We start from the raw sequence: 15,260 nt of genomic DNA on the forward strand, positions 1-15,260 counted from the left end.
ACTTGTTTTCTTCATTCGGAAAGGGACATCATTTCCACGCTATATAAATCTGATCAAAACTAGATTACAGCTTTTCTTATCAAATTTATTGCTTTCCTTAAATAATTGAATGCACTAGAACGACGATACACAGCGATTCAACAAACAAAACTGTTAGGTCAACTAAAGATAACAATACAAAAATAGAAATCATCTATGTAAAAAAAATGTTTTGTCGGCCATTCAACTGATAAGTTTTAATGTCTAATAATTCTTTTATTGCATTGGTTAGTAATCGATAGCTCGCTCGTCATCAGGGCGCTCGTTTCTGTGGCCGATTCTTCGTCGACCGCGATTTCCATTTTCAATACCTCGCACTGGGGGCTGTCGCAAATGAGCAGTGGCTTTCGCCCACTCTTCGTTGAAGCGCCCTGCTTCCGATTCATCCATGTTGATAAAATTCTGACGCTCATCCCTTTCATTGGTGCGTCGGTTCAACGATCTTTCGACAATATGCCCGCGGTCGTTAAGGTGATGCCCAATTGCCATTTTGTTCAAGCCCGACTCCGAGTCTCGCACCGTCTTCCTCGTTTCCTTCACTCCTCCCGGTCCTTGCCTAGTTGAAGATGTGGCCTCGAAATACTTCGGCTCTCCTTGTCCGCCCGCGTTGCTGAAACTCATGACGCTAGAATAAGAGTAGGACTGCTTATCCTGCCCGACCGACTGTTGCAATTGGTTCCAATCCGGCATAATTGGTCCAGCTGTGAACCCTCTAGACATTTCCTGCATCATCCGGTTCATATTAGCAAAAGGGTCCCTGAACATATCTCTTTGCCTGGCCACCGAACTGTCTCCCCTATGACTCTGTTCGCTGTGTCTCCTATTGGAAGGTCCTTCCAAAGCGCCAAAAAAGCTGCCAAAATGATTGCCAAATGGTTGGAAGAAAGGATCCTCGTTGAAATTTGGGAAATGGTCGTCCATTTGTTGTCTACTGAAAAGTATTCTTTTTTACTAATAATCACGTAGATTTCAAGGCCGAAAGTTGATATTCAGGAGCAAATGTATGTTTGAAGGACTGAACTATCGTACACGTACCTAATCTTTAAAAAATTCCCTAGAATCAAGTCAAAACAAAACGCGTCCCATGTTTATTTGATATCTTCAAATCATTACCGAAAATCAAATAGAAGCATGATTGATGAAATGTTTCAAAATAAATTATTTATCTAGGATAAAATGAAATAACCGAAGAGAAGACTACACTGACCTGCTTGTGTTTGGAATAATTGCAGTAAGAGAGAGAAACGATATCTGAAGTGACGTCTAGTTGAAGTAAAATTAAAATTAAAATGGTGTAAAATAATACCATCAACCGCGCTCGCTTTTCTTTTGAATGTTCTAGATTATTCTAAAAATAAATTACAGCATATTGCTGTTTTGATAGCCAATCAAGGTAGCTTGAGTTCTTGTCTTTGCACTATCGAACTCTCTAGAATGTTCTGTAGACTGTGCTACGATTAAAACAAAGCACACGCCGATTGATTTTCAACAAAGCAAAGCCTCTTACGTTAAACGTCTCCTTGGTGCAATGAAGAATGACCACATTGTCCTTGAAATTTACATGCGATGAGAAACTAGTCCAGCCAAACATTAGAAAGTATTGTTTTACCTTAGTATCAAACAACCATTATGGGGTAACCTGGTGTCAATCTGCTAAACCAACTGATTTTAGAGAGTAGGCTGCAACATAGAAGTTATGCGAACTGTATCCCCCTCAGGTACTTATTAACGAATATCCCTATTAACGAAATTCAACGGTTAAGGATATGAGAATTTTATACGTGGTAACCAAACTCCCCCCTTCTGGAAATAGTATCCAAATTAGGCCTTCAAACTTTAATTGGGTGTAATTGATAACAATGCCAACCGATAAAAAAAATTAAAACTGACTTCGTGTTTAGAATACCCGGTTCCGACTATACATGTTTTTGAAGCAAAAACCTAGAATTTGTATCGTTTTTTTTTCTATTTGGAAGCGTTATACTACGCTCCCACAAACAGTTTTGGACCAAGTGAGCAACCTCATCAATATATCAATTTTGCGGGGAGCTTAGTAAATAGGCCCTAGTTTTCAGCAGCTCAAATGTTTATTTCTTTAAGTTTTGACAAAAAATGACGTATGTTTATTAGGAGCTTTTAGCGTTATTCGCTCCTGTTATTCGTTCCAAATTTGACTAAACATAGCCAACTAACAGTTTAAAACGAGTAATGAACGCAAGCAAACAGAAAAAAAACTGACTTTGCCGAAAAAATTTCAAAAAAAATAGATGTGGAGTTATTCGCTCCTGTTATTCGTTCCAAATTTGACTAAACATAGCCAACTAGCAATTGAAAACGAGTAATGAACGCAAGTAAACAGAAAAAAAACTGACTTTGCTCAAAAAATTATGATTGGCGCTTTTTTGATATCATTTATCCAACTTGAGAAAACTGGATCATTAGGTGAAGTTTTTATTCCGCTGGAAAACTAAAAATTAAATTCCACTTTCAAAACAAAATCGTTCACGTTTTTTCGCGGCATTTCCACGTTCTTATTTTAACAGTGCTATTCAAGTAATTATAAGCACATCAATTTCAATTGAACTCAAAAAGTGCATATATACCTAAGAGCTTTCATAAAATTCATTAATATGTATGAATGCACATCTAGAGTTATAAGAGCATTTTTAAGACTTTTTCCTGAAAAAAGAATCACCAAGACTACTTTCTTTACTCTTAAAAATCAAAATTTTCGACGCTGAGAAACAATTTCGGAATTTTTTTATCGATCGATTCACGACTGAAAAGTAGTTATCATATAGAAAAAGCAGCCTGAATGTAATCCAGTAAGCCTGTACGTATTCAAAATAAGATCCTTTTTTAAAACAAAGTATTTCGCTTGTTTCAGCACTGCTCTGCACTTAGGTTATAAAAGAGCGTAATTTCACTTCAATTTTCTAGATGAATTTGATTTTGAACTTCAAAAGTAATCAAAACTCATACGGTCGAGATAACAATTTGTTAAAACTTCCTTCATTAACTTTTGAAAAAAAAACTGAACTCTGATTTCAGAAAAAATATCAAATACTGACACATGTCAAAGCAGAGCAAAACACTTCAGGAAAACCAGCAACACACAACACTGAAAAACAAAATTTTACCAGATATTATAAACTCAGCTTGCTATAAACACAATACTAAAGAGTTTATGTGCTAAAAATTGTTTTTCAAAGTTTTTTTTTGTTGCTTGTTTTTCTGAAGCATTTTGCTCCGCTTTACTTAAATCTGTCAGTATTTGAGCAAAATATCAAATCTGTCACTAATTGATATTTTTTCTGACATCAACAAAATAACTCATTCTGGATTGTGGATAAAAACTTTTGAATAAAAATATTTGAACTCTGATAAGTTTTTAACCACAATCCAGAATGAGTTATTTTGTTGAGCGCAGCGTTCCAATCAGATTTGGATAAAACAAACCAGGAACGAATAAGAACAAAAACAACAAATGATACGAAATCCGGAAAAATTTCTAAATAACTTTGGAAGGCAACTGAGCTTCAATTTGAACGATCATTTTTTGAGCTTTCATTTGGACGGCCATCAGGATATCAAAACAGAAAAGAAACTATTTATTCAACAAGCCTGCTCGTATCAAAGTAAAGCCCTGAATGTTCCAACTGCCCTTTAATAGGCTTCACATGTTTTTGGCAAATGAAACAATGACTAAATACGAATTTCCGGCTGATAATATCAAGTTTAAACTGTTAAATTTTGATTCGTCTATGGAAACAATATGACCAATAAGCTTGCCTCAATTCAACTGCCCTTTTCAACTGTTTCAACTGCCCTTTAATAGGCCTCGCATGATTTTTGGCTAACGAAACATTGACTATTTACGAATTTTAGGCTGATAATATCAAATTTTAAATTTTGATTCGTCTATGGAAATAATATGACCAATTAGCTTGTCTCAATTCAATTTGGAAGAATTATGAACCTATTAAAACCATCAGAGAAATATTCGAGCAGCAAAGTCATTACAATTTTTATGTAGTGCAAGCATACTCGTTTCGCAATCCGATGTCTTCCTGGTCGATACCCATATGCTGTTAATTTTGTAAAATCGGTCTGAACAAAAATTCACCCAAGGCAAATAAATTCCTACTTTCTTCGAAAGTCGGAACAAAAGGCCTATTACGGGAGACTCAAACAGCTTGGCAATCAATTACCAAACTCAGAGCTGTACCAAATAAAATAGAATACTTTTAAGACAAATTCTTCAAAGCCAAAAATTAGCGATTTCGGAACTACAAACGTGGTTATAGTTATGAACTGTTGGCAATATTTCTCATATAAAGTATTGTTTTGGAAAACCCGGAGGAAAATTTGATCAGAGCAGAGCTAAGTTTATTGAGCCGAGTTTTTATCTTTTTGTTTTTGTTTCTGCACGGCAAATCAATTACTGTGGTGAAAAATTTTGAGGAAAACGTTATTCGGAAAACGTTGAGACGAAATGGGAAAAAGTCGCTACAGTTTGATATGTCATTTTCGTCCTATGTCGTATTTCAGCTCTGTTCAACAAAACTATTTTTGGTTTTGTTGTACCGTCTCGCATGATCACTCAATTTAAACAGTCTTTTGGATCTTAATTAAGACTGGTTTCTTGTTTGGATTAGCCTTAAATAAAAGTAGCACAATTTCAAAAATGGCTTCCTGCCGTTCTTTGTCACTTAATATGCTGGATTCCATATTAAAGAAAAGACAAATCTGCAGACCTCAAAACCAAAACAAACGGCTTGCAAGCGTTACTAACCGTCGTATCGATTCCCATTTTATCAACAACAACAACAAATGGGCGCAGATGAAAAATTTTTAGCTCCCGGTTATTATCAAGCAGTTAATTATGATTCCTACCTTATTACTGGTGGATCGGAAAATTTCTAGCACGAAATTGTTGAAAACAACGTTTTATTGACAACTAAATACGCACAGTTTGAAATATTTAAACATAGTCATCAGACACTTTTTTTAGATAAACTTAACCAAAAATGAGACAAATGGATCACTAGAAAAAAATTTTCCCTAAAATCCACTATCGAAGAGCAAATCGATCACTTTTTTTGTGACCTTTACAGTTTTGCTGTTCAATAATGGAGTTTGCCTTCCTTTTAACAAAGGAAAAGAACTGAACTTGAAAAAAAATCAAAATTCATACCGCGAAACGTATATTTGAGACCGAAAAAATTCAATGACTTTCCCGGAAAAAAACGAAACAAGCATCAAGACCCATATAAGACTCCGAACTACTTCAATCGATTCGTAAAAATGTTGCCATAAAAATATTTTGAGCAAACTTTGAGAAACTATCAAATTTTGTAAGCACTACCTGATTTTCTTAGATCAAAAAATTTTGCTTTTGAAGCCACAAAAAAAAGAAAGTAACTAAGTCGATAAAACAAAGTGGAAAACGGTTCAGCCCGAATAAAAGCTTTAAACAAAAAAAAAACAGGAAAACCAAAGACATATAATAGCACTTCATTGCTTTAACTTCTACAAAATTAAGGAGTAAATCAAAAACAACAATGCAAATTTCTGAAAGCACGAGAGAACTCCCGAATGTGACAACTCAGCCAACAAAACATACGCAGACAAAAAAAATCAACCTAAAACATGCTAAAAAAACAATGTCCGGCTGACACTCGAACCCCAGACCTTGGAAATAAAGACAACTGCGTTTCTTCTCGTTCACGTGAGAGGGATTCTAGAAGATGCTAAACTTCGTTAATATAGCAACTTCACAAATTCTTAAAGATTTGTAGGAAAAATTGGTGTCGCGAGAGAAGTCAGAGAAAAGCTCTCGCAAGTGTTAAGAAATGAACTCAAAATGATCCAGCAAAAGAAGGGATGCCGATAAATTTGTTCTCCTGAAAATTTCAAACTAAGATTTCCCAGCTCTCTCGAATTCCAAGCTCTCATATATTGAAAATTACGTGAAACCCATTAACAATAGTGGTTTCTACCATTCGCAGAGTATCTATGAAAGGCTATCCAGACTTTCAACGCATAGTCAGTTTCTATTGTTTCCCCATATTCCAGACTGACTTATTTTGCTGAGCGCGGTGTTCCAATCACATTTAGATAACTCAAACAGAATGAATAATAACAAAAACAACAAATAACGCAAACTTCCAGAAAAATTTCTATTTTTTTCAAGTAAACTGAGCTTTCCTTTAGACGGCCATGAGGATATCAAAAAAGAAAAGAAACTATACGTTTACCAGGACTGCTCAGATCAAGGCAAATCCCTGAATGTTACGACTGCCCATTAATTGGCCTCGAATAAATCTTGGTTAATGAACTACGAATTTTAGGCTGATAATATCAAGTTTTAAGAGTTAAAGTTAGAGTCGTCTATCGAACTAATAAGGCCAATTAGCTTGCCTCAATTCACTTTGAAACGATTATGATTGCGGATAATTTGCGACGCATAAACTATTCACCCATTGAAACCATCAAAAAGATATTCAAGCAGCAAAGCCATTATCATTTAAGTCTAGTACAAGGATACTCACCTGCAAAGATTTCCGCATCGATACCCATACGCTGCCAACTTTTTGAAAACCGGTCTGAATAAAAAAACCCATCCCGGGAATATATATTCTCACTTTCTTCTAAAGTCGGAAACAAAATCCTGGTATTCTGGATCTCGAATTAAACTGTCTTCTGGTAGCTTACCTGTTTGGATTAATAGTAAACAAAAGTGGCAGCTCAATTCTTTGAAAAGTGTCTTCACAACGTTCTTTGACACTGAATCAGCTCGATTCAATATTACACAAATGATGCATCTGTATAATGCAGAACCAAAACAAACAGCTTGCAAGCGTTACTAAACTTCGTATAGATTCCCACTTTATTGACAAATAACACAAAAATTGGCGCGGATGATAAATTCTTTTCTCTCGCGTGTTATCAAGAACGAGTTCACTACGATTCCTGTCTAAATACTGGAAGAACGGAAAATTTACAGCACGAGAAAGTTTTGAAAACAACGCATTATTGACAGCTAAAAACTCCCATTTTGAAATAATTCAACACAGCCAACAGAGTTGGAAAAAAGTCAATGAACACAAAAAAAAACAGAAAAAAAAGCAGACAAGGCATTAAAACTTTTTAAATTTCAGGAAAATTTTATGGTTGACATTTTTTTGATTAACTTGACCCAAATTGAGAAAACTGTATTAATATGTAAAATTGCTATTCCGCAAGGAAATTTGAAATTAAAATTAACTTCCGAAATTAGAAGTCGGTCACGTCTTTCGGGAGTCCACAATCGAATAGTATATCACGAAAAACGCGTGAACAAATTTCAAGACTTTTTCCAAAAAAAATCATTGAGACATAAGTGTTCACTACGTTCAACTCTTGAAAACACTTTAAAAAGCCGTTAGATTTATCATTTCAAATTTACAATATAGCACAACTAATGTTTCCCTTCATTTGTAAACATAAGCAGCAGTTGAACTGAACATTTCAATTAATTAACCGGTAATAGATTCTCATGCAAATATCAATTTCAACATTTTATTCAATAAATATTTATTGAATTCTATTAAATAATCGATAATGTTCAGTCCGACTGGATTTATTCAAATTCGAACTTGATAACAAGCGTTGCTTGTGGGAAAAAAATCAATTGCCGAATGCATGGAATTAAATCATGGGATTTTCATTCATCTCAACGATCGATGACGTCTGTTCTGTTTGTCTGTTCTATGCTTCATTTGCATATATGAGAGGATGCTCCTGTTGTCTAAATAGGTTCTGGGATTCTGAACTTGGAGACTGGCAATGGAGTGCAATGGACATCTGCTAAATCTGTTATATATTTCTGCAGCTGAAACAAACAGATGTAGATATAAGGATGAAAATTTGCTGACACATGGATCAATCTGTAATTTTTTTATTCCGCTAGAAAATTTCAAAATTAAAAACCACTTTCAACTAGAAGTCGATCACGTTTTTCTTGACTTCAGACTTTTGCTGTTCGACAGTGGAGTTTGCCTTCCTTCCATTAAATGACACAATATGAGGCCAATAATGCGATATAGTATAGGCCGAAGCCAATAGAGCCGAAAAAAAGCTGTCGGCGAGAGCATCCGGTCAATAGTTCCAGCACCTCAGAGACCAATTGTTATTTGAAAAAATAACTCGAAAAAAATCGATGCCACATTGTCAAAATTGATAAATGAGCGTAACAAATGAACAAGAAAAATCTCAAGACACTAAATGACTTAAAAACATTTGTTCTATAAGAACTCATAATTGAAAATGACTTAACTCAATATACTTACAAGGCATTCTAGTATCTGTTTCTTTTCAGATTCGCTGGACTTTCTACCTGAAACACAAAGATATATTCATACATTATATGAGCTCTTTATGAACATAATCATCTTACAAAAAAATTGGGCAGCCTCAGTTTGTTCGATCAAAGTTAGTTTAGGTAGTTAATCTGAACTCGATTTCAATGGTGATCTCCCAGGCAAATTAAATTAACTTAAGTGTTAGTTTGTGAACAAATCATTTATTGTTATTAGTAGTAGTGTATCAGCAGACATATCCTTGTTTAAAAAAAATTGTTAGTTAAACCACGAAAAAGAAAAGTTGAGCGACAACAATTTTTAACTTTTCCTCGAAAAAAATCTACGACGCTCATTGAAGCTTAAACAGAGAACGGAAATTGAACAGTTCCAGAATTGACATGAAATTAATTTTTCTAAATTTTTCTTAATTTTTCTAAACTACGAAAATAATCAAGAAACTAAGATAAACTCCAAGTTCGATAAAAAAAAATGCAAGAAATTGATCGCACAGATGAAGGTGCAGCTCTTTTTCTTACATCTATGACGCTTTTGGTCACCATTTCCGACGCTTACCAAAATTTTCATGCTGACAAATTTTAAATTAAATTGTTCTAGAATCAGTCGGTTTTTTCTTTACACCATTAAACTGATGTTTCAGATATGGAGGAAAGCGACTATGATACATATGAAAAACAAGCGTTTTCAGAAACATAATACATTATGACAAATTTAAAGCACTACAGTTTTTCAAAATTAGAAGCCAAATGTGTGTGTGTGAGGGGGGTAATGGAAAAGAACTTGAATGTTACCTAGTTGCGAGGGGAACCAGTCGCCTTTCGAGTTGAGTTCGTCCATTCTGAACTTCTCCACATGTGACTGTGTTGTACTGTAGCTGACAGCCGTGGCATTCGGGTCCTTTTGGTTACTGTCCATCCCCCCGCCCATGCCGCCCCAGCTAGATGCATCTAACTTCTCAGACAGATAGTCCAGTGCATACTCACGCATGAACGCGTCACTCTCTTCAAATAGGTGGGGATATCTAGATCAACACAAACAAATTGAGGAGAGAAAGAATGCTCTGAAGCTATCATCTGATACTAGTTACTGGAGCGGATGAGAATGAATCCACAATTACCCGAGATACTGAAGTCTACTCAGAGAATTCAAAAGATGATTCTAAAAGCCGATATTGCAAAATAATGATTCCAGTTGAAAAACAGTCAATGAACGCAAGAAAACAAAAAAAAACGGACTAGTTTTTCGAACAAATTTCAACTTTCGAAAAAATTTAAGGTCTTATGGCTCTTTGAATTTCAAGAACGACTCTTGAATTTCAATTTGACTCTTTTTTGATAAAATTAATCAATTTGAGAAAAATGGATCAATGGGATAGTTTTTATTCCGCTGGGAAATCTGAAAATTGAAATCAACTTTTGAAACTAGAAGGTAATCGCATTTTCGTGACTTTTACTCTTTTGCAGTTCGGTAGAGGAGTTTGCGTTCCTTTTAACAAAAGAAATTAACTGAGCTTAAAAAGAAATCTAAGTCAATCCGCGAAAAATCAAATTTGAGCAACAACAAATTTTAAGGCTTTCCTCTAAAAAAAACGGAAAAAAATCACTAAGACCAATTTAAAAGTCTTCACTGAGTTCATTGACTCTTGAAAACTAACGTCCAATTTCAAAACTAGCCAATCAAGTGTTTTTATTACCCATTTGCACTTTGAACATTTGAAAGCGAAATTTTCCTTTCTTTTATCAAAACAATTTGAACACAGAGGCGAAGCGGAGTTTCGCATTATTTGTGATGCCACAAAAATAGCATTGCAAGCTAGCAGACAAAGGAAAGGAGAGCCACTAATTGCAAAGAAAACGGGAAAAATTTTCCATGAACCACAAAAAAACTTCGAAATGCTGCCTGAAATGTTGTTCAATTTGCAGAAAACACGTCCAGAAACACATTGGACGGTGTTTAATAAAAACTGAAAAACAACTATCAAACAAAAATAAAATTGGTGTCATGAAAAACTTTGATTTATACATTCTAATCTGGGAGTTTTAACGTTTAGAGCAATCAGTAGAAAAGCATACAAATTATGGTTTCTTCGAAAGTTCCAAAACTAAGTTAGTAAGCCGATAATGTATATGCCGAAATCATTTATGCCGAAAAAGAAAATGCCGAAAAAGAAAATGAACGAAGTCAAGGGTAGTAGTATTACAAATTGCAAGAGTAAATGAAAACATAAAAATCAATTACAATGAAAACTGCATACGGCATAAAAATTCTAAGATGGGGCAAATATGCGAACAAAACATACGCAGACAAATTATACGCCGACATTTTTTGAAACAAAATTTTCCTTGGTTTGAAAAAAGTCCTGGTCAGATTCGAACCCAGGATCTTTGCCCTCTCCGACGTATTCATCACCTCCAGACTTACTGTGCCGGAGACGCTTAAAAATTTAAACTTATTATAAACCAAGATACCAAGTGAATCTGTTAAAAAAGTTGTTACGCCAAAAAAGTCTAATCGCAAGCGTAATTAAGCTTAAAAAACCGAAAGTCAAACCGCAGAACAACAAATTCAAGTGAGAAAAATCATACGACGTAAATAAATGTCTTGGCTTTGCTTCATTAGTTCAAATAGCTCTTTTCAAATAGTTGCTTCAATTATTTAGGCCGGTGATTTAGGCGCCGGATGCCTGATAACGGGTGCATATGTATAAATGATCGCAGAATTACACTATACCAAGTTCAATTGATGCAACTCTTGTTCGTAATCGCCAAAAGGTCATTGATCTATTGACCTCACCTGTGCTCGATGAGGTCTAGTGCAAGGTCATTGCCTCGATTGGAGGATAGATCGTGCATCTGAGTGGTGATTATTTCATCCCTCGTTCTCCTGTAGAATAGCACGGGTCCAGGGTAGCCCTTCAATTGTTCAGACACTCTCAGATCCATGAAGAGACGAATGCCCCGTGTGATCAGTCCCGCTGAAATGAAAAAAAAATACTGATCAAAAACGTCAATGCATAGCCAACAGACAGTTGGAAAAGAGACAATGAATGCAAAAAAAAACTGACTTAGTTTTTTAATAAATTTCAAAAAAAAACAGATGGCCTTAAAGCTCTTTGAATTTCATGAACACTTTTAGATCGGCATTTTTTTGATAAACTTAACCCAAATTGAGAAGACTGGGGAGCTTTTATTCGGCTGGGGAATCTGAATATTCAAATTCATTTTCGAAACTAAAAGTTGATCATGTACTACGTGACCGTTACACTTTTGTTGTTCGATGGTGGAGTTTGCGTTCCTTTTAACAACGGAAAGGTACTGAACTTAAGAAATCAAAGGTCAAACCGCCAAAATGTAAATTTAAGCATGAACAAATTTTGATGATTTTCCTGAAAAAAAAACGATAACAACATATAAAAGAGTCTGAACTACGTTCATTGGCTCTTAAACAGCAACACATTAATGAAATGAGCAACACTGGAGGAACGGGAACAACACCTACGAAATCCTTTTGCTCTTGAATCATTACGTACTAGAAAAAAGGGCGAACATTTCCAAATCATTAGCTAAGACATTCAGTGAGTCTACTCTCAACAATTTAGTTCATTTACTCAATTCGCTATCACTAGATCGTAAGATATACTGAACTGCACATCGCAGTAGTTGATTAATCTGTACCGCTCAAGTACTTTTGAACAAATAACGCAAATATGGTTTTGTTGTATCATGCAATTCCTCTAAATTACCAAGGTTCGTCGACTTTAAAAACCACGACATTGTTTAATAGCTTCTAAAGACAATGCAGGTTCCATAGCTCAGTCGGTTAGAGCATCGTGCTAATAACGCGAGGGTCGAGAGTTCGAGCCTCTCTGGGACCAACTTTTAGACAATTCAGTCACCCTTCGAACTAATTTCAAATCAAAAAACCGATTTTTTAGGCCTGTCACACGCGCCATTTTATTTATTTATCAGTTATTTTTTATTTCCCAACATTTTAGTAAGTCTTTTAAAATTGCCCCGTGGAGTCATTAGTTCAACTTTGAAAAGGGGGAAACTATCGAAAGCAATTAAAATTATTTTCCAATGGGCAATTTAGCTCTTTTCCACTCATCCTCCCAAAATTTCAAGTGAACTATTATACGCTGTCATATTGATATGAAAACGAGCCCAAATGACGCCTCTCAATCGTTTAAGTACTTCTCAAACCTAATTATAACATGCTTTTTTGGCGGTAATTTACATATTCGGTGCTTTTTTGACATCACTACTGCAGTAAATGCACTGAAGCAATGTAGTTACATTAAAGACCCTGCTAGTTCCTTGGGACCCCTGTGACATTTGTAAACATAGCTCACATGCGAACTGAGGCATTTTGGCCAATGCTAGAGGCACTAGATCGTCAAAAGAAGCGTCGATCACGACTGCTCCGATGTTGGGATAATTCATGGCCAGCCAGCTGGTCGCGTATCCTCCGATTGACCATGCAAACAGCACAATGTCTTCATCTGCGAAGCCCAGCTCCACCCTGGCATACTTGTACACTGTGTCGATTGCCGCCTGTTAATGAGAAAAAAAAACATTTCTACAATACAATCATGCTCCAGTTAATGGTCCTTATGGTACAAGTAAGATAGTTGCGCCCCTTGAAAAAGGAAGTATTTAGGGGAGTTTAAACTAACTTTATTCTTTTTTTATAATGGGAATACATCATGCCTGTTCGTTCTCCGGCCAAGGCAGACCGGAGCTGCCTCCGAATCCGAGGTGGTTCCAGCCGAGCACTGAGTAGCCTGCCTCGAGGGGAGTGGCCATGATGCCTATCTCGTAGAAGCCCCCGTTGCCTTCAGTGCAGATGACTATCTTGTCTCCGTTGAGCGATTCACCAACCGAAGAGTCTTTGTTTCTTCTGTCCACCACAAATGCATCCACTTCGTCAGACAATTCAGACACTAGCTTCACTCGCCTGGCACCCTCGTACTGCAAAAAAACACGTCAACCCGTCATTTTTTATTCAAAGGACCACCATCTTTTTGTTTAAATAACAGGATCAAGTTTACATCCTTCCCCTAAATCAACACTTTAGCAGATGGCAAACTAAAAAGCTTGACCGAGCGTGTGATATTCTAATCAGCTATTAGCAGAACAATTTTACAAGAATCATTCGTATGAATTTAATAGCAGTCTCAGAAAACAGTTTTTTATTTAGATTAATTCATATTCGGCAATGAATCGAATAACTTTCTTTTGGATAGATCGGAGAACGGTTTTGGCTCACCACAGAAATTATTAATGACTTGAAACTAAAACATTTTGTATCGGCGAAATAACTAGGCCATTAATCGGTACTTTTATGATCGCCGACGAGACAACAATTTTCGAAGAAAAATTAGAATAATATAATTCAAAAGTTACCGTTGGGATACAACTATAATAGACAGCCAGCTAGAAAAAGCTACAAGTTACTCGTAAAAATTGCAAACAAAGATTGCGATTAAATAAGCAGGGGGATGTTTTGCGTATGATTATGGTATGCTTGTAACCAACAAAGTTTTTGACTAGAGAACTTTTTATAATTTTTTGGGAGACATCTATCATAGTTGAAACACTTATACATAGTCGAAGCTCCATCTTGCATATATATTAAAAACATAGCCAACAGATAATTCGAAAAGAGTCAATGAACAAGAGTGAACAGAAAAAAAACTTTGCACAAACCGTTTTTTGGATTCAACCCAAAATTCAGATTTGGGCACGTAGTTTTCCAGAAAAGTAAAAAAAACCATTCAAAAATAAAGATTTGACTATTCCGAGGGCCATAACTTTTTCTTTAAAACAAATGAGGCGTAGCCGCTTATTCAGGGGAGCTCCCTAAAAACATTTCGAAAGCGTCTCAAAAAACAAAATAAAAAACCCAACATAGTACTTTTCAGATCTATTCATAAAAAAATGGGTGTATCCATTGAGTCTGAGCAGTAAATACGTTTTGGGCGTAGCCGCACATGCAGGGGAGTTTTGCAAAAACCGTTTTTTTTATTCAACCCAAAATTCAAAATTGGGCACGTAGTTTTCGAGAAAAGTAAAAAAAAAACATTCAAAAAATAAAGATTTGACTATTCCGAGTGCCATAACTTTTTCTTTGAAACCAATGAGGCGTAGCCGCTTATTCGGGGGAGCTCCCTACGACCTAGTCGATCCATTGAACCCAAAACTTCAGATTTGGGAGGTAGTTTCTGTGTAGACAAAAAAAAACACGTTGAGGGAATATTTGACTTTTTCGAAGGCCGTAGACAGTGATGAAGAAAAAAGCACTGGGGAATTAACAGACACACAGAGGAGTAGGCGGTCTGTCCATTGATATCTCTTTGTTCAAAACCGGTAGTACTTTTGCTAGAGTGAGAAAATTTTCGAAAACTTCTCAAAATTAAATAAACTAAAAAACCCAATCCCATACAATTTCATATTATATGTTTTATCAAATACAGCTAACTAACAGTTGGAAAAAAGTAATGAATGCAAGGAAACTGAAAAAAAAAATGATTTGTTTTTTTAAAAACCTTACACTTTTGAACTTCGAAGAAAAAAAGATGGACGTAGGACTCTGAATTTGTAGAACAATTTATATGATTAAAAACTTTTTGACAACATAACCCAATTTGAGAAAACGTTTTTCGTGATCTTTACAATTGTGCTGTTCGATAGTTTGACTTCCTTTTAACATAAGAAAGGAAGTGCACTGAAACAGAAATCAAAAGTCAAACCGCAAAAAATCAAAAATGAGCGAGAACAACTCTACCTCACTAAGTTCCTAAAACGGAATTCTAATTTAACGTACAAGATACTCAATTTTAGATTAGCAAAGGAACAA

At 35.6% G+C, this 15,260-nt stretch overlaps 3 protein-coding genes and 1 non-coding gene across 5 annotated transcripts in view; 2 read left to right on the forward strand and 2 right to left on the reverse strand.

The window, feature by feature from the left end:
* LOC134846886 (protein chibby homolog 1-like) overlaps nucleotides 1-15,260 on the forward strand; it is a 270,708-nt gene that overhangs the window by 115,001 nt on the left and 140,447 nt on the right. The window lies entirely within an intron of this gene.
* LOC134845923 (myeloid leukemia factor 2-like) lies at nucleotides 79-3,197 on the reverse strand. Of its 2 annotated transcripts, none has more exons than XM_063863053.1 (2): nucleotides 1,247-3,197; nucleotides 79-967 (listed from the first exon to the last, which is right to left on the reverse strand). In XM_063863053.1, the coding sequence occupies exon 2, from the start codon at nucleotides 958-960 to the stop codon at nucleotides 268-270; it is 693 nt and encodes a 230-aa protein (XP_063719123.1). In that variant the 5' UTR covers nucleotides 961-967; nucleotides 1,247-3,197; the 3' UTR covers nucleotides 79-267. The 2 variants fall into 2 exon arrangements, with proteins under 2 accessions (XP_063719123.1, XP_063719122.1); XM_063863052.1 differs by having other exon boundaries at nucleotides 79-970; nucleotides 1,247-2,719.
* LOC134846356 (phosphatidylserine lipase ABHD16A-like) overlaps nucleotides 7,636-15,260 on the reverse strand; it is a 52,047-nt gene continuing 44,422 nt past the window's right edge. Inside the window, exons 8-13 of the mRNA XM_063863673.1 lie at nucleotides 13,112-13,372; nucleotides 12,754-12,955; nucleotides 11,196-11,376; nucleotides 9,194-9,423; nucleotides 8,373-8,419; nucleotides 7,636-7,915 (exon numbers count right to left, since the gene is read on the reverse strand). Coding sequence (XP_063719743.1) covers nucleotides 7,832-7,915; nucleotides 8,373-8,419; nucleotides 9,194-9,423; nucleotides 11,196-11,376; nucleotides 12,754-12,955; nucleotides 13,112-13,372 — 1,005 coding nt within the window. The 3' untranslated portion in view covers nucleotides 7,636-7,831. The remainder of the gene's footprint in view (nucleotides 7,916-8,372; nucleotides 8,420-9,193; nucleotides 9,424-11,195; nucleotides 11,377-12,753; nucleotides 12,956-13,111; nucleotides 13,373-15,260) is intronic.
* On the forward strand, nucleotides 12,203-12,276 carry Trnai-aau (transfer RNA isoleucine (anticodon AAU)). The gene has a single exon. It is a non-coding gene; the product is annotated as a tRNA-Ile (tRNA).

This window comes from Symsagittifera roscoffensis, chromosome 5 (genome assembly GCF_963678635.1).
Source record: "Symsagittifera roscoffensis chromosome 5, txSymRosc1.1, whole genome shotgun sequence".
NCBI lineage: Eukaryota > Metazoa > Xenacoelomorpha > Acoela > Convolutidae > Symsagittifera > Symsagittifera roscoffensis.

Excerpts from the sequence above, each read along its gene's own strand:
- LOC134845923 (XM_063863053.1), bottom strand. The coding sequence starts at position 960 with ATGGACGACCATTTCCCAAATTTCAACGAGGATCCTTTCTTCCAACCA.